This window comes from Tenrec ecaudatus, chromosome 10, assembly GCF_050624435.1.
Source record: "Tenrec ecaudatus isolate mTenEca1 chromosome 10, mTenEca1.hap1, whole genome shotgun sequence".
Classification (NCBI taxonomy): Eukaryota; Metazoa; Chordata; class Mammalia; order Afrosoricida; family Tenrecidae; genus Tenrec; species Tenrec ecaudatus.
In genome coordinates, this window is record NC_134539.1 from 134,499,320 (window position 1) to 134,517,524 (window position 18,205).

General features: G+C 57.2%; 1 protein-coding gene across 1 annotated transcript; it reads right to left on the reverse strand.

Annotated features, from left to right (window-relative positions):
• Positions 1-14,804: 14,804 nt before the first annotated feature.
• EPOP (elongin BC and polycomb repressive complex 2 associated protein) lies at positions 14,805-17,950 on the reverse strand. The gene has a single exon (XM_075561726.1). The coding sequence runs from the start codon at positions 17,495-17,497 to the stop codon at positions 16,364-16,366; it is 1,134 nt and encodes a 377-aa protein (XP_075417841.1). The 5' UTR covers positions 17,498-17,950; the 3' UTR covers positions 14,805-16,363.
• Between the last annotated feature and the right edge of the window lie 255 nt (positions 17,951-18,205).

Consider the following 18,205-nt stretch of genomic DNA (forward strand, 5'->3'; position numbering starts at 1 on the left):
TATAGCATCTGGGGTCTTAAAGGCTTGAAGATAAACAAGCGGCCATCTAGCAGAGAAGCAACAAGCCCACATGGAAAAAGCACACCAGCCTGTGTGATCATGAGGTGTCAGCAGGATCAGATATCAGGCATCAGAAAACCCAAAACAAAGAAACAACCATATTATTGAGAATGAGGGTGGTCGGAGCAGAGACCCAAAACCCATCTGTAGACAATGGGACATCCCCTCACAGAAGAGTAACAAGGAAGGGATGAGTCAACCAGGGTGCACTAAAGCACCGATGAAACACACAATGTTCCTCTGATTCCTGGAGGCTTCCTCACCCCCCACTATCATGACCCCAGTCCTGCCCTTCACAGATAAGAGCTCACAACACACGGAATCCAGGTCAGACAAACCCCTCAGGAACAGAAACAGGAGTAGCGATACCAGAAGGGCAGGAGAAAAGTGGGGAGAGGAGGGGAGGAAGGGTGAACTGAACACCAGGATACACACACACACACACACACACACACACACACACACACACACCTGGGGGACAAACAAAGGCTTGGAAGGAAGGGAGGAAGACAGCGGTCAGTTTAAGATATGAAAATAATAATAATTTGTCATTTATCAAGGGGTCACGAGGGTGGAGGGAGGGAAGGAAGAAAGAAGAGCTGATATTAAAGACTCAAATAGCAAGTAAATGTGTAGAAAATTATGATGGCAACTTATGTACAAATACACTTGATACAGTGGATGGATGCATGGATGGATGGATGGATGGATGGATGGATGGATGGATAGATGGTTATAAGAGCTGTAAGAGCCCCCAGTAACATTATCTTTAAAAAAATAAATAAAATTATAAAAGCATGAGATGGACATGGATTCTACTTTTGGCTCCCAGTGATAGGCCCCAAGGCGAGTCCTAGCTGTGATTCACATGGTCAGCAGTTCAAAACCACCAGCAGCTCCTCAGGAGAAATGCTGGGCTTTCCACTCCTGTCAACAGTTATTGTGTCTCTCGGAAACCGACCAGGGGTTGCTCTGGATCAGCATTGGCTGACACAACAGTAGGGAGTGTGGAGCTGGGGGGAAGATGGAATCCATAAGCCACCAGGGCCTGGACTGAGTAAGGCAACCTCCACACTGGTCCAGGGGGACATGGTACTCAAAGAAGAACCCCTGACCCAAAGGGGGCCTGCAGCATAAACTCTCCATGGCAGCCTCAGGCCCAGGGGACAGGGGAGGCTCCGGGAGGGGAGGAGCCAGGGTTGGCAGCTCAGGCCGCTGGCCATGGTGGACTGAGCGGTACTAGGCCAGGCCCTGGTTTGACTGAGAAGGAAGTGGGTTGGAGAAAGAAATGGGGAGCTGGAGGCAGGGCGGGCACCTCCTCCGGCCCCCCCGGGAGGGCTGGTACAGAGGAGGGCTCGTTGATCGATCTAGGGCCCTGGCATTCAGATGCTGGGTCTCATTACCTGCAGGGGACATGGGCGCGCACAGGGTTAGGGCCGAGGGACCCCGGTGCAAGGCCATCCAAAAAGGGTTACAAACAAGCATCTCTGAGGTTGGCCGACTGGAGCTTAGAAAGGGAGCGAGGGATTCTCCCTCCCAGAGCAGAAGACTCCTCCCCCCACGAGGTCCTCCTGTGCAGGGTGTCCACCCCCTCCCCCAAATCAGACTCACTGCCATTGAGACCATGCTGACTCAGTCAGTTCTACCTGCTGGAACAGGGCACAACTGCCCCTAGGGGTTTCCAAGACTGTAACTCAGGCTCCTGGTTTTGAACTGCTGACCTTGCAGTTAGCATCCCACCGCATCCTCACTACACCACTGGGGCTCCTATGGGTCCTCCCCAGAGGAGGAGCACACGACACACCTGAGCCTCCTCCCCCATCCCTGTCACGTCTCTGGAGATAGGTGGCCTCAAAGGGATAAGCAGGAGCCTTTCTCCAGCTCCTACGGAGGACGACCCGCCGGGGACGTTCTACCGTCCCACCGGGTCACTCTGAGTCGGAATCGACGCGATGGCAGTACGCAGGGCATGGCAGGTGTGACACGTGGCCTGACGCATGACCAGCTGTGAGCGCGACTCAGCAGGTTGAAGGCCCCGCGTTTGGGTGGGGGCCTCCGTGGGCTGAGGGAGGCGGTGGGACCCTGCTCTGCCGCGCAGAGCCCGGAGGACCCGGAGAGGGTGCCTTCGGGCCATCGCGGAGCACCCAGCACCCGCGTGAACAAGGCAGGCGCCCTGGTCATTGTCAACACAGGTGTTAGGAAGAGCGGAGGGCTGGACCTCCGCCAGGGAGGCAGGTGTTTGGACAGGGGTGCAGTACCCATGCTGGACAACGGGGGCGCTCTTGCCAGCAGAGACTCCTTAGGTGCCCGCCGGTCTTTAATCCATCTTTATTTTTTTCCCTTTAACTAATCCTACCCACCCTCACCTGGGGTCCCAACTGATCAGACACCCCTTCAACCCTCCCCCCCCCCTCTTTCCCACCAAGGTCAGAGATGATCAGTCTTCCCTGCATGCCCCACTGAAGGCGGAGGAAGATAGTGTGGACCAGGAGCGTGGCTACAGAATCCTGCTGGAGGCGGGGGTGGTCTGGGGCTGCTAGGACACCAGCTTCTCTCCAAAGTTGAGACCTTTGTCATGGGGGGGCCAGGCCCCCAACAGCTGTTCCACGCAGCAGGCGGCCTCCCACTCGGCCGGCATCAGGCCCCAACATCTCCCGTTCCTGCCTCTGAAGCCCCACACACCTGGTTTCTGGGTGCTAAGTTCTCCTCTGTTCCTACCCCCTCCTCCGGCCCCCTCCCTCCAAGGGAGGTGTCAGGGAGAAGCGGATGGACTCCAATGCCCAAGGGTACTTTTCCCTGTCGCTCAGCCTGCCCGCCCACGCCTCTTCCCGACTCAGCCTGTTATGGCTGGGGTATTGATCCCTCTCCTCTCCTGCCCACACTGACCTACTTTCTGCTTCCGCGCAGAGGCGACCGTCCTTAGTGCACCGCGACTCGGAGCTGGGCATCTGCCAAGAGATGCACACACTTGCGCAGACAGGACAGATGGACACAGGGCTGAAGGTGTGCGCACCCAGGCCCACACCTGTGCTCCCTCGTGTGCACCTCAAGAACCATCCTCCAGTCAGGTGAGCACACAGCCCTTCACAGATAACCTGGCTCATAAGGCCCTCCATCGCCCGCTCCCCAGGGGGCTCCCCACTTCTGCCCCCATCCTGGAGTCACATCACCACCAATCAGAAGAAGCACGTCCATCTCCCCTGGTGCTGTGCTGCTGAAGCCATGAGGGGACAAGTGCCCGTCTCCACCGGCCCCTGCACTGGGCCTGTGTTGTGCAAGTGAGGCTGCGTGATGTATCCGTGCAGGATGCCATGCCTCGTGGGAGGGACCAAGGGAACAACGCACTTGCTGTCTGTTCTCATGGCAACTAAGAAGCCCTGAGGCTTGAGGCCAATTTGGCACATGAATGCTTGCAAGGTCGGCCGTTCAAGCCCACCCCGCAGCTGCTAGGGAGGGAGAACTGGGGGCAGCCCGCTTCCGTCAAGATGGGTCCAGCCCAGTTCAAGGCCAGGCAGCAGTTCTGCGGGACAAAGACCTGGCATCTGCTCCTGTGGAAATAATCCCAAGCGGCTGCTCTGAGTCCATCCATCCGACTCCTGAAGATCCTCCAGAACCGGGTGGAGCTGCTCCCCAGGATTTCCAAGGCTACGGCTCTCTCTCCGAGGAGCGGCTGATGGGGCTGGATCGCCACCTTTCCTAGAGTTCATCACTGCGCCCCCAGAAAGACTCAAGCTCCAGCCCCCGCCATTGAGTCGATTCCGGCTCAAAGCGACCCTACAGAGCAGACTATCATGGTCCCTTTGGATTTCCAAGACAGCAGCTCTTTCCAGGGGTGGACAGTCCCCCAGGAAGCAGTGAGTGGGTCGGAGCCGCGGGCCTGACAGCAGCTCAATGCACTGCCCACTCAGTACGTGCACCCGGGTCGCCCTCAGTCCCAGAGGAGGAAGCCCTGGGAGGTGGTTCTGCTCTGGCACAGGGTGCCAGGCTCAGAGATCCCTGCAGCCCCGCCCCCCGTCCCTCACAGGCCATGCGATGCTGCCTGAGAAGATCACCAGTGGGGTGTGGGGGGCCGAGACACTGTGGGACCTTCAGTGTATTGCTGCATCTCTCCCAGCTGCTTCTGGCTTTTATAATGCCTGCTTATAGGCAGAGAATCTGAGCGTCCTTCGTGATCGGTCAGCTTTGATGGCAGACGTACATGTACCTCATGTCGGCTGCCCCTGCTCGTGGTAACCCTGTGTGTCTCAGGGTAGAACTATGCCCAACAGAGTTTTTAAAAGTCAATTGCCAGGTTTCCTTTCGAGATGGCACCGTTGCATGGGGTCGGGCAGCAGCTGAGCACGTTGACCCTCTGCAGCAGTGGAAGGGATCTTGTTCATTCGGCCTGTGGATGTCTGCTGGGAGGACGGGGCTCTCACCTCGGCCTGCCAACAGCCCCTTCTACTCCACGGGAAGTTGCTGGACCCAGGGGAAACACCGGGGAGCAGAGACCCAGGGAGACAGCTGAGGGACATCGGTAGGAGGAAACCACACCCCCAGGAATTTCGTGCCCCTGCCCTCCCTGCAAAATCCGAAGGCTCTGGTTCTTGACCCCCAGAATCCCTCGAGTGCCTGAGTCCTGCTGTCGCCATCCCAGGCAGCCTTGGGATTCCTGCACAATTGGAAAGATGAATGTCGTTGGTAAAGGATATGACAACTATTTGGAAGTGACAATAACAACCCCACATGTGTGTGTGCATGTGTGTGGTTACACAAATAGCCTATAGGGTGTAGGCATATAAACATGAGTATGACGATGTGGGGACATAGGTAGGCACAGAGAGAGGTATGTACAGGCATATGTCTACATGCAGGTGCAGTTGCATATAGCTCAACACCTGTTGAGATTGGTTTCTAGTGTGTGAAGAGTTAAGACCACAGTCTCTTCTCATTGGACATCTCAGTGAATTGACCAGGTGTGTGCTCTGTACCCCAGTGTGGTGAGTCATGCCTGGGGGTCATTCTATAAGCTTGCAAATAGTGATCTGAGAAGCAACTATTGGTCTCTGTTTTCGGGAACAACAAAGAGAGAAGGGAACCCAAGACCAGGGTCAAAGGCCAATGACTGACACAGAACGGGTAGCGCCTGAGGACCACTACCAATGTTCTCATCAGAGCCATGCTGAATGGGTCATTTTAGAATGAGGCAGAACTCACACTCCTTCAAAAAAAAAAACAAACACAACGTCTGGACTTCCTGGGCCAGTAGGGTCTAGAAGATTCCCCGAGTTGATCACATTCAGATGCACTTTAATCCTTAAACCAAAATCATCCCTTGACGTCATCTGTCTGCTAAATCAGAGATTGGATCATAAAATAAAGACTCTCACCCGTGAGTAACCAGCTCCTTTTAACTACAGGAGACCATCTGGTCAAAACTGCTGAGAGGAGACGGGAAGGAGGCAGGGAAGCTAGACTCCGGGTGGGGGTACAATCCAGACAGCATGGAGGAGAAGAGCGGCACACGGTGGCAGATGTCTCTGGTGTCACTGAGCTGCAGGAACTGAGACGGAAAGCCCGTTTGCTGTGTGAACCTCACTTTAAACACAATGAGAGACATCTTTTCATCAGAAAGGTGGGCTCCCCCTTGGCCAACCTCCCCTCCGCGCAGGCCTCGGCTCCCCGCCATGCACAGCGGCTGCCCTCTCCCCAGCCTCAGCACCTCTCTTAACCCTTGACTTCTCTGTCCTTCCCCACCAATCTCCCACCTCTGCCTTCAACTTCCTGCCGGCCAATCCGGAACCCTGGATCCAGCCCTTCATCAAACTCACGCTCATGGACCTGGGCCTGCTCTGCCCCCAGTGGAGAAACATCCTCATCCTGGGCTCACCCACTGCCCGCCTTGGCCCACTGCAGCGGAGATCAGTTGGGAAAAGCCCACCCCCAGGGAGTTCGTTGCCCCACCAAGTCCCAGTTCCCAGCTGCCTCAGTACCATCAGTAGATTCTTTGTATGAACGTCCCCAGCACCTGTTTTCTCCACACCCATCAACCCTCGGTCCCACCACTGCCCCTGCCCCACTCAGTCTGAAACCCACCTTTCGGGGCAAATGAAAGCTCCCTAGCAGTGGCCCTAGCTCCCTAGTGTCACCGCTGCAGGCCTGCTGTCTCCGCACTCACCCATTCTTCTGTCTGGGCACGAAATGTGCCCTCTCCTTTCTCCCCTGATCTCTGGGTCCCGTCTTCTGCCCCGACCCCTCCACGCTGGCATCTCTGCGTTCTTTGACGCACTCTGCGCCCTCAGAGCCGTTACTGGTGCTGTTGGCTCTGCATGGAACACCGCTCTCGCCAGGTTCTTCGGAGCATCGCATGCCCAGAGGGAGAGCACCCGGTGGTGCGCCTCACTTTCTGGTAGCACTGGTCACAGCTTCGTGCTCATTGATGGCTCTCTGCCCCCCATATCGTGTGCTCCAGAGGCCCGGGCTCCTGCTTCGCTCGCCAGGGTCGCCCAGGGCCAGCTGCCCGGCAGGGTGCCAGGTCACATTTGTTGGACAAGCCTAAATAAAGGACATTTTGTGGCAGGGGTCAGAACCAGTTCGCCCTGGCTCTGGCAATGGCCAACAAAGTAAACTTGGGACAGGCTCCACTTTTTCAACATAGGGTGGTGAATCTGGAGCAGGAAAAATGACAGGTCACTGCCGGGGGCTGGGAGACTCAGAAGGGGTATAGTGGGCCCTTCCAGAAGCCTGATGCAGGAGACAGGGTTCTGATCAGAGCTGCGGAGAGGAACACACACACTCAAGCTGCACGGGGGCCGCCATCCTTGAGCAGGGCAGGGTAGTCTGCGACTGTGTCAGGAGACGTGATTGATGCAGCAGGCACGCGCTGCCTGTGTTTCCCAAGAGGCGTGCTCCTGGTTGGGCATCAACCTGTGACTTCTGCTGCTCCGGTCATCACCCCGGTTCACGCACTTCCTCCAAACTCAGGGCTGTCCCAGTGTTACCTGGTTGGCCTGACTAAACCCGCAAGAACCAGTTCAAAGGCCTGCTATGAGGCCACCACAGCAATATGCGAGCCTGACTGGGTGGCTCTCCAGGGTCCCCAGCCAGCGGCCTGATATGTAAGACCTTTGAGGACTGCTGTCCCTGAGGGACCCTGCGCTCCCTCTGTTCCGGCCAGCAGGACCTCAGCTAGCCTGTGCCTTTGCCTGCATGTTGCCCTGCCGGCTCTGCGCTCGCTCGCTCGCTCGCTCTGTCCCAGCACTCTGCAGGCCTTCTTCGCAGCATGGATTCCTGCTTGTCCTTCAAGACTCCATCCTGGCATCTCCTCCTCTGGCGTTCTCCCGCCCCCTAAGCGCCTTCCATGTGCTGCTCCTTCAGGCTCCTGGGTCCCCACCCTGGTCAAGATGCACCAGAGTTGTTTGCTCTCTCTCTCTCTCTCTCTCTCTCTCTCTCTCTCTCTCTCTCTCTCTCTCTCTCTTTCTCTCTCTCTCTCTCTCTCCCCAGCCCCCTTTCTCTCTCCGGTTCTCTCTCCCTCATGTTGTCTCTCCTGCTAGGTTGTGCATTCTTAGAAGAGAAATGGGGCTGGGGTCCTTTCTTATCTCCAGCCCTTTGCCCCTTGGCAAGACAGTAGGCGTTTGAGTCGATGCTGGTTTCCATCTCTTCCCTAGTCCTCCTACTTCCTCTAAAACGATGTCACCCAGCTTTATCCATACAGCTAAAATCTGGAAGCTATCCAAACATGGATCCACGGGCATTCAGACAAATTCTAGAATGTTCGTAAGGCCGCGATGAGAATGAGCCGCTGCTGCAAACATGCGTGACTGACGCCAGAGGACCAGCCGGTTACTGTCCGTCAGTTCCTGCTCGCGGGCGCCCCCACGTGTGCCAGAGTAGAACTGTGCTCCGTGGGGTTTGCAATGGCCAGGACCCTTCAGAAGTCAATCAATCACCAAGTTTTTCTTCGGAGACCTTTATGCGAGTGTGAACTGCTAACCTTTCATTGAGGGATTCCTAAGCCCCCAAAGAGAATTTTCCTTTCCCTCTTTCTTCCTTCCTTTGGTGTCAACAAATCGATGTCTTTTCTCACCGTTGCTGAGGCTAGAAGTCTGAAGCCAGGCTGCCAGCTGGAGCAGCAGGCTCGCTCTATGCACCGGCTCCGGAGGGAGGCCCTTGTCCCTGCTGAGTGTCTGCTCCTCAGAGGTCTTTCTGAATCCTGGTATCTCTCATCCCATCCCTGTTTCAGGACCCTCCACCACCTGAAGGTCAGAAACAGGTAAGTGAATCTCTAGTGTCAGAGGGCAGCTGGGTGGTCACCGGGGGGTGGAAGGTGGGCTAGAAGGGGCCAGAGGGAGGCTCCCCCAAACCAACCAACTCACTGCCATCAAGCCGATGCTGACTCATAGCAACCCTATAGGATTGGATAGAGCTGTGCGTTTCTGAGTTTCTCGCGGGAATAGAAAGCCCTGTCTTTCTCCTTCAAAACAGCTGGTGGTGTCAGGCTGCTACCCTCATCACTGACTCCGCAGTAACCACTGCGTCCCTGGTGCTCCTCAGAGGGGCTGGAAATAATCGCTGATCTCAATCTGAGCAGTGGCCACACACCTGTGACCACATGCCAAAATGCATCAAGTTGTCCTCTTTGTGAATCTCAGAGTGGGCAGTCAGTGGGTCAAGGGACTGGTGCAGGACCGGGCAGGGTTTTGTTCCACTGGACAACAGAGTCACCAGGAGCCAGAGGGCCAGCTCAATGTCCCTTAACAACACAGACAACTTTGTAGGAAGTCGTCATCGAAGACAAGTCACTTGTCTCTGGGAGCCACTCCCTGCTACAGGGTCCCCTAATTGTACTTGGCCAAACTAAGGTGCAGAGAGAGCAAAGCCCTCGGCCGGTGTTGCCCAACACATCTGTGGGGACCATCCTCTAGGGCAGCGGTTCTCTCCCTTCCTCATGCGGAGACCCTTTCATACAGTTCCTCATGTGGTGGTGACCCCCCCCCAACCATAACAGTATTTTCGTTGCTACTTCACCACTGTAATTTTGCTACTGTTACGAATCGGGTGACCCTTGTGAAGGGGTCATTCGACCCCCAAAGGGGTCTCGACCCACAGGTTGAGAACTGCTGCTCTAGGGAGAGAATTCTGTGTCCTGCCATCCTGACACAACAGTAGACTCCTCAAGGGCAGGCTCCGTGACTTTGTGGCTGTAGTGTCACATGGTGATGGGAGGCTCCCCGCTCCGGGTAGCTCTGCCGCTGGGCTGGGATTTCATGCCAGCAGTGGGCACACTAGTAGCTGTGTGATCGGAACCTCTCGGTGCCTCGGCTTCTTCACCTGCCAAATGGGGGTTGTGTTCTGAGGATTTGACGAGCAACTCGGTGTAAGGGCGTTGGAACAGTGCCTGGCCCTGCACACGTGCCCCATGGGGGTTGGGCTGGTCACCAGTTAGAGTGAAATCCAGCCAGACACATCAGGGTGAAGCTGTGTGCCTTCGGTAAGCTGCTTAGCCTCTCTGAGTGTCCATCTCCTCCTGTGTGGAAGATGGGCATGCCTGTCGTTGCGAACGCGAAACAATGCATGCGAAACACCTTCCTGACACCTGCCTCCAGTCCTTGGGAGCAGATGTCTTCCTCGCTCGACCACTCTCGCCCACCTCCTAGCACGGAATACCTTCCCCCACCCCCTCCCACTGGGAGGTGTTCTGCGGGCTTGCGAAAAGCAACCACCCACCGACCCTTCGCTGGCCGCCTCCTCCGCTAGCGCTGGCTGACAGCAGCATCTCGTGGACAGTCCTGGAACTGCAGCGTAGCCAAGTCACCCCCCAAACCTGACGCAAGATGGGTGAAAATGAAGCCATAGATGCACTGTGCCTGCGGAGGGAAAACCGCCCAGTGACAGCATCTCAGGAGGGCTGGCCTAGCGGGCTTTCAGTCACCTGAACCCCAACGTCATTCCTCTGGATGAAGAAGAGCCTTTCTACTCTGGTTCTAGGGTTGGAAACCCACAGGGGCAGTTCTAGGGTTGCTATGAGGTGGATGGATTCGGGCAGTGGGGGGCACTTACTCAAGAAGGTTTTACAACAGCGGGAGTGAGTTTAAAGTGGCTGTTTGTTTCTGTGTCGTTGATCCCCAGGTAAGGCCAAGAGGATGAAGAGTAAGCCCACGGCAGGGAGGTGACTCTCCCAGCCTGCTCCAGGCTCCCCACAGAAAGCAGGGGGCCCCAGGGTTTGTCTCCAACACCTGTGCCTCCACTCTTCCACCCCCAGACATAAACGAGTTATGGACTGCACCCCACCACAGGAATCAGACCTGATGGAAGAGGCGGCAGCCTTTCAAGTGGGCTTTGGAAATGAACCAGCCCTGGTGATGCGGTTGGTTATGTGCTAGGCTGCGATGCATAAGGTCGGCAGTTGGAAACCACCAGCCAGTCCTTGGAAGAAAACAGGGATTTCTACTCCTGTAAAGTTAGTATTAAGGTAGTAGATGGACATTGGACCTCCACTCAAGTACTCCCTCAATGTAAGAATACTTTGTTCTATTAAACTGGCATTCCATGATGCTCACCTTCCCAACAGGATCGCTGAAGACAAATGGGTGCATAAGCAAATGTGGTGAAGAAAGCTGATGGAGCCCGGCTATCAAAAGATATAGCATCTGGGGTCTTAAAGGCTTGAAGGTAAACAAGCGGCCATCTAGCTCAGAAGCAACAAAGCCCACATGGAAGAAGCACACCAGCCAGTGTGATCATGAGGTGTCAAAGGAACCAGGTAACAGGTATCAAAGAACAAAAAATCATATTGTGAGTGAGGGGGAGTGCAGATTGGGGACCCAAGACCCATCTGTAGACAACTGGACATCCCCTTACAGAAGGGTCTCGGGGAGAAGACAAGCTAGTCAGGGTTCAGTGTAGCAACAATGAAACATACAACTTTCCTCTAGTTCCTAAATGCTTCCTCCCCCCCACCCCACTATCATGATCCCAATTCTACCTTATAAATCTGGCTAGACCAGAGGATGTACACTGGTACAGATAGGAAGTGGAAACACAGGGAATCCAGGACAGATGATCCCTTCAGGACCAGTGGTGAGAGTGGTGATACAGGGAGGGTGGGTTGGAAAAGGGGAACTGATTACAAGGATCTACATATAACCTCCTCCCTGGGGGATGGGCAACAGAAAAGTGGATGAAGGGAGGTGTCGGACAGTTAAGATAGGACAAAATAATAATAATTTATGAATTATCAAGGGTTCATGAGGGAATGGGAAGCGAGGGAGAAGGGGGGGGGGGAATGAGCTGATACCAAGGGCTCAAACAGAAAGCCAGTGTTTTGCGAATGATGATGGAAACAAATGTGCTTTACACAATTGATGTATGTATGGATTGTGAGAAAAGTTGTACGAGCCCCCAGTAAAATGATTTAAAAAAGAAAGCGGCTCGGAAACCTACAAGGGCAATTCTACCCTGCCCTGTAGGGTTACTGTGACAGCAGAGTTCTTGAGCTGGAAAACGAAGGCGAGAAAGGAGAGGCTAAGGCAGGAAGAGCCTTGCAGTGTGCTGGGCCACGTGGTGTGTAAAGCCTAGTGGAGGTGAGGCTGGACAGGACGGTAGGGACTGAATCACGTTGTGAGTTGCTGTAGGGTGCGCAGGCTTTCGCTGGCTGATTTTTGGAAGTAAATCTCCAGGCCTTTCTTCCTCGTCTGTCTCAGACTGGAAACTCCACTGAAACCTGTTCGGGATCATAGCTGTATGTAAACCTACACACACACACACACACACACACACACACACACACACACACACACACCTCCACGGCCAGACAAGTAGTGGCTGCTCTTAAGAATTATTTGCCCAGGGGCTTAAGAGGAGAGCAAATGTTTTGAGAATGATGAGGGCAATGAATGTACAAATGTGCTTTACACAATTGATGTATGTATGGACTGTGATGAGAGTTGGATGAACCCCTAATAAAATGATTTTTTAAATGAATAAAGTGATTGTGATCCAAAAACAACAATAACAAAAAAAAGAATTATTTGCGAAGAACCAAACCTGAGATCCACTGCTCACACCACCTACACACGCACAGGAAGGTAAGAATTCTATCACTAAACCTCCCCTGCCCTCTAGGGCCCCCCCAGTAGACCGAGGAGGTTGCATTTAATAAGATCCAAGAACCCACAGAAGAAAAGGTCACCAGATCTGAGGACATGCAAGACAATCTTGAGATCCAGTGACAGACGGGCGGCCGAACCCACCGGGATGCAAGATGATGGGTGCAGGAGCTGGGGGGAGGGGGGAAGAGGAGGGAGAGGTTTGGAAATAGGGTCAAATGGGAGAACTGGGCGGAGATTCCAGGTGCTGGGTTTGGGGGATGGAATGGGGAGAAAGGCAGGGCTGTCACCAGAGGGGGTCCCAGAGTTGACTCTGAGCAGACAGGGAGGCAGGAGCTGGGTCTTCAGCCAGGAGAATGGGGTCTGCCATCAGGCCTTCCAGCCCCAGAACTCAGAGCTCCCGAGGGGCTGGGGACTTGAGCCTGGCAGAGAGTCATTTGGAGACTTGGTGGCAATAGTGAGTGGGCTATGCACGGGCAACTAACTGCAAGGTCAGCTAGCAGTTCCACTCCACCAGTGGCTCCTGGGGGTGTGGGGGTGTGGGGTGTGGGGTAGGCTGTCTACACTTGCAAGATTTACAATCCCTGAAACCCAACCCAGCGGGGCCTCCGACTCTGTCCTAGAGGGTCCTGGGAGTCCATGGCTGTGGGTCTGATTTGGTTGTGGAACTTGGGAGAGGAAGACCCAGGGAACCATAAGGTGGGGGTGGGGGTGGGGGTGGCACAAAGATGTGGACACCAGCAGGGGAGCCCCTCTTTTCAAAGGCTCCTGGGGACAGAGAAAGAGCTAGGAGATGCCCTTGGACTGTGGGTCGAGATCGCTTTGGGGGTCGAACAACCCTTTCACAGGAGTCACCTCAGACCATTGGAAAACACATATTTTTTGCTCTTAGGAACCAAGACACCTCCTCCATCCATCTCCAGGAGCAGGTCCTGCTCACATGCAGATACGTCCACAGGAGTACACGGCATGAAGACCCATGCTACACCATGCTTCAAAACAAAATTTCATTTATTTGTCATTAGAAATAAATATTTCACAATATATAATGACAGTTTTTGTGATTCATCTCTATGCTTTAATTAGGTTCAACAATGAAAATACATCCTGCGTGTCAGATATTTGCATGATGATTAATAACAGTCGCAAAATTAGAGTTATGAAGTAGCAAGGAAAATAATTTTCTGGTTGGGGGTCACCACCACATGAGGAACTGTATGAAAGGGTCTCCGCATGAGGAAGGTTGAGAACCACTGCTCTGGAGAAAGACCAGGAGACGCAGGTGAGCACCCAGCATCATCCCCGGCCTCAGAGGGGCCACAGGGTTTGTAGCTGAGGATTCTCCGGAGTGATCCTGGACAAACCATTTCAGGGGGCAGGGAAGACCATGTCAGGGCCTAAATGATGAAAAGGGGTGGCAGGTGCTGGAGGAACAGAAGGCATGGGGAGGAGGGAGGTGACAGTGCAGACAGGGACTAGGCTGAGGTAAGGGAAGTGCCCCAAATGTAAGGCGGCACTACCCGCTCCCCCTACCCCCTACCTCCCAGCTCAGTCTTGAGGGGCCAGAAGTTGGGGACATCACACAGAGACCTGGGCAGAAACTAATAAGACCCTGTGACCTCTGTCTGCAACACACACACACACACACACACACACACACACACACACACACACACCAGTCAAGGCAGAGCCACCAGGATACAGAGTGGGAGGAGAGATGGAAGGAGAAGGTGGTGGGACCATCTCAGAGGGAGCTGGTACAGGGGGCAGCAGCGAGAGACTGGGAGGGGGAGGAGTCCCAGCACCCCAAGTTTCCTCCTCCCAGAAAGTCTGGGCAAATTTCGTCTTCATGGGGGGAGGGGTTAGTTTCTGCAGTGGACTGCATGGTAACCCACCTCCACCCCACCCAGAAAGACGAAGTGAAGTCAGCATCCTTCCCCCATGAAGTTCTGACCTTTCTGTATTGGGGTCCCGTCTATAGATGTGAAGGGTCCTTTGAAGAGACAGACATTTCCGTGGCTTTCAGCCACCAAGTTTGTGGCGAATGGTTTCCTATCCGGTATCCTAACTAGGACATTTCTAGCGCTGCTTCCAGCAAGGAGAGTCACCGCCCAACAAGGAAGGAATTCCAAGTTTGGCCAAAAGATGAGTTAACCTGTCACCTGCTCTTTCCAGGTTGAGGTTAACACTTTCACTGGGAAGAGGGAGGAAGAGAAACCACATTACCAGCCTCACCTCCTGCTCCTCACTGGGGCTGCAGCGTATTTGTGCTCTCACCCCCTCCTCTGACCAGAGCTCCAGGTCGGAAGGGCCAACGCTGACCCAGACCAGGACTAACCAGGAACTTTTTAGAAACAGAGTCTGTGTCACAAACATCACATCCTCTAAAAAATTGCTCTCTCCCCAGCTTCACCTCTGTCTTCTTCCCCCTTCTCCATCCTTTGGTGTGTGGGGGGGCAAGATAAGATGGCGCCCCCACCCCCAACACAGCAGTGGTCAGGCCCTCTCCTACCCTCTGGCCCCCTCCTCACCACACAGCTGGAGGGGGGAGGGGAGGTCAGTGGATCGTAAAGGCCAGATGTTGAGGGGAGAGAGCAGTGCCCAACCCACCCACCCCCAGTCCTCACCCCCCTGGAAAGAAAAAGTACAGGAGGCAGCTTTTAAACAAACAACACTTTTTTTGTGGTCCAAACCAAAGGCGCTCTTAAAACAGAATCTGCTCTATGCAAACAATAAACCACTTTTTACAAAACATTTTCACAGAAAAGGAGACAGGTCCTTCCCTGGGGATGTCAGCGGGAATTGTTCCTCCCTGGTCCAGTTTTTTTTGGGGGGGAATAGAAGCTATTCGCTAAGGTGGCAGAAAGGTCACTGGGTCCCCCAATGGCTAAACTGAGCTGCATACACCCCCTACTCCAGTTTCCCCTCACACCTTTAAATTGTGCACCTCCCAGCAGCTCCAACCTCACCTGGGTGGAGGCAGAGGGGCACCACCGCTCAGGACTCCAGGTATCATCTTTGCAGGGCAGAGTTCCGGCCTACTGCTCCCCTCCCCCCCAGAAAACAGAACCTCTGACTCCAAACCTAATCCTCTGACCCTGCCCCCTTCGGATCCATCAGGCGACTGACAACTCCCGAAATGCCTGAGGCCAGCCGGAGGCCAGGGCGAGGAGGCTGGATGATACCTCACCCTAGGGCCCAGGGCCCGGCCCACCCTAAACTCTGCCCCTTCAAAATCCCCCACTGGGCCTTTATGGTAAAGCCAAGAGCAGGCAAGTCCTTCCAAGAGTTTAGCCTCTGCCTTTTGAGAGGGTGTCCAGGGAGTTGGACCCAGGCCTGTCCTTTACAGGCACCCCCTCTTCTGGCTATAAATCTGTGTAGAAGAGCAACTTGTTTGGTCTGATTTTTATTGATCTCTTCCACCTTCCATTACTTGTCCTGGGACAGTCTCCAGCCTCTTCTCCAGGCAAAGTCTGCACTTTGAGGGGCTGGCTGGGGTGCGCTCAGCCAGCCCTTACTTAGATCAGTCTTCCCAAGGAGCAAACTGAGGGGAGGGAGCCTGATGTTTGGAAACTGAACGGGGGAAACGCCAAAACAGGACCAAAGGCCTAGGAGGTGGCTTGGAAGACGGAAAACCCTGCCAGTGGGGTCACTGAATGTGGAGCCATAAGAAGGAAAGGGGATGCAGTAATCCTCCCCTTTCCCCTCTCCAGTAAGGCTCCAGAGGTGCTCGGAACTCTGGCGAAGGCCAGAGGGTAGTGAAGGGTTAAAGGGCTAGATAGTGGGGGTGGGGGATGCCCCCAGGGAGCTGCCAATCACCTCCCCACCCCCACCACAGACCCTTCACCCCCAGGCAGCCTCCCAGAAACAACCGGTTTGTCCATCCCCAAGGTCTGTCTCTCTCGCTCTCTTTTTTTGGTCTTTGAGAAGTTGCCTGCTTCGCTGCTCCTGAAGTGAAGGCCCTGCACCGAGGTCCAACCGGGAACAGGGGTGGGATTGGATTCATTAAGCTTCTCGGTTAAGCCTTCTCCCCGGCTCCAGCCGAAGAACTAGGGGGAGGGCGGCTCCCCATCGCTTAGGTGCTTGAAAATCACTGTCCCTTGCGGTTCCTCGGCCCACCGTGCAGAAAATGCCAGAAGAGAACAAGGCCAGTGGCCCCCCGACGTTCCCCTCTTAACCGAAGCGGACGCCCCTTACCCCCACCCCGCACCGCACGCTCACGGTTCCTCCAAGTTGATGCCCCAGAACTTGAGGCCTGGGGGCTCAGGGACAGCGGGACCCCCCATCTGCCACCTCCACAGCGGGTGGGCAGGAGGGGGCTTCGAGTCTCCCTGCAGACGAAGCGAGGACGCCGGCCCCAGGTCTCCGTCCTCGCCCACCACCAGGGCCGGGGGGCACGGGAAGCAGTCCAGGAGGCTGAAGGTGCTGGCGGTGGGGAGCGTCGGCGCCGGGCGGCGAGGCTGCGCGGGGCGCGGGGGAGGCGGCGGCCGCCGACGCTTCTTGGCGGCCGCGCGGGCCGGCCCTTTGGCCGGCGGTCGCTCGGGGCCCCGACGCAAGCTCGGCGTGTCCAGGGCGAAGCCCTTCGCGTAGCACCACAGCTTCGAGCGGCGGATCAGGCGATCGAAATGCTCCTGGCGGAGGTCGCCGGGCGCGGCCGGAGCGTCGCCGGCCGTCGAGGGGCTCGCGGCGTCGGCCTCGGGGGCGGCGGGCGGGGGGTTCGAGTGGTCGCCAGCGGCCGGCGGGCCCGGCTCGGGCGCGGGCCCTGGACTCGCGGGCTCGGCGGCGAGGCCCGCAGGTGGCGGCCGAGGCCGGGGCGCGGGCTCCCGGGGCGGGCTGGCGGCGCGGCCGGGCTGGGGCTCGGGCCCCGGGGCGGGCCTGGCCGGGGCCGGGGCTACGCGAGCCGGCGCTTCCCGAGGGCGCCGGGGCGCTGGGCCGCGGGCCGGAGGTGCGCAGGAGCGAGCGCCCAAGTGCGGGCAACGGCCTCCGCCCTCTTCCTCCTCGCTGCGGCCCCGGGCCCCGGGCCCGGAGGCATCTCCGCCGGCCGGGGCGCTCGGCTGGCCGCTGGGCGCGGCGGGGCCCCCGGGGGGCTTCAGGCCATCCGGGGACCAGCTGCCGGCGCACAGGGGGGCGTGAGGGCCCAACAGCACGGGGGCCCGCGGCGCCCGCTCCCCAGGCTCCAGGCCCAGAGGGGGCGCCCGGGGCTGGGCAAGGGCGCAGAAGGCGAGGGCACGCAGGCACAGCGGTGAGAACTCTTGGGTCCCCCGACGCGGCTTCCGGGGCGCAGGGGCGCAGGGCGACCCTCGCGGGGGCGCCGGCACTGCCAGGCGAGGTGCGGGGCACAGTGTCTCCATGGAGTCTCCTGGGGGGGCGCCTGCTGCGGGGGCTCGGGTGCCAGCGGCGGGATGCCCTGTCTGCGGAGAGTCCCCGAGGGCGAGGAGAACATCGCCCCCCCTCGACGGGGAGGTCTAGGCTCACGACACCCCCCGGGGGGCGCAGCCCGGGGTCACAGGCTCTGGCTCGCTCCCTCCTCGGTCTCGTCACGCGGCCCTCCTCGCGGCCGGACTCCTGGGTCCCAGCGAGTCCCCGCGCGGCCCGCCGGCCGCCCTTCCTGCCGCGCGTCCCCGGCGCAGCCTGGGCGCGAGCCCCTCTCGAGCGGCCCGGATCGCAGAAGCTGGGGAAACAAAGCGGCCCGCGACCGCGGGAGGCGGGAAGGACCCCGGGCCCGGCACCCAGTGCCCGGGCCCAGGCGGCGGGGAGGGCGCCTTCCGCCCGCTCGGCTTCTTTCTTCCCCGCTGGCTCCCGGAGACCGCGTTCTAGAGAACTGCCCCCTCGCTGCCCCAATACCAGCGCCGGGACCGCGAGCCCGCCGCTGATTGGGCCTCCCCTCCCGTGACGTCAGCGCGGACCCCACCCCGCGGGCGGCACCGCCCCCGTCCCCATTCGGCACACAGACACACACACGTGGACCCGGCGCGGCGGCGGCTGGGAGCGGCGAGCGCGGGTGGGCTCGCGAGGGACCCGAGGCGCGCTGCACGTGGCGCGGCGGCGTCCGCGGCTCG

Excerpts from the sequence above, each read along its gene's own strand:
- EPOP (XM_075561726.1), bottom strand. The coding sequence starts at position 17,497 with ATGGAGACACTGTGCCCCGCACCTCGCCTGGCAGTGCCGGCGCCCCCG.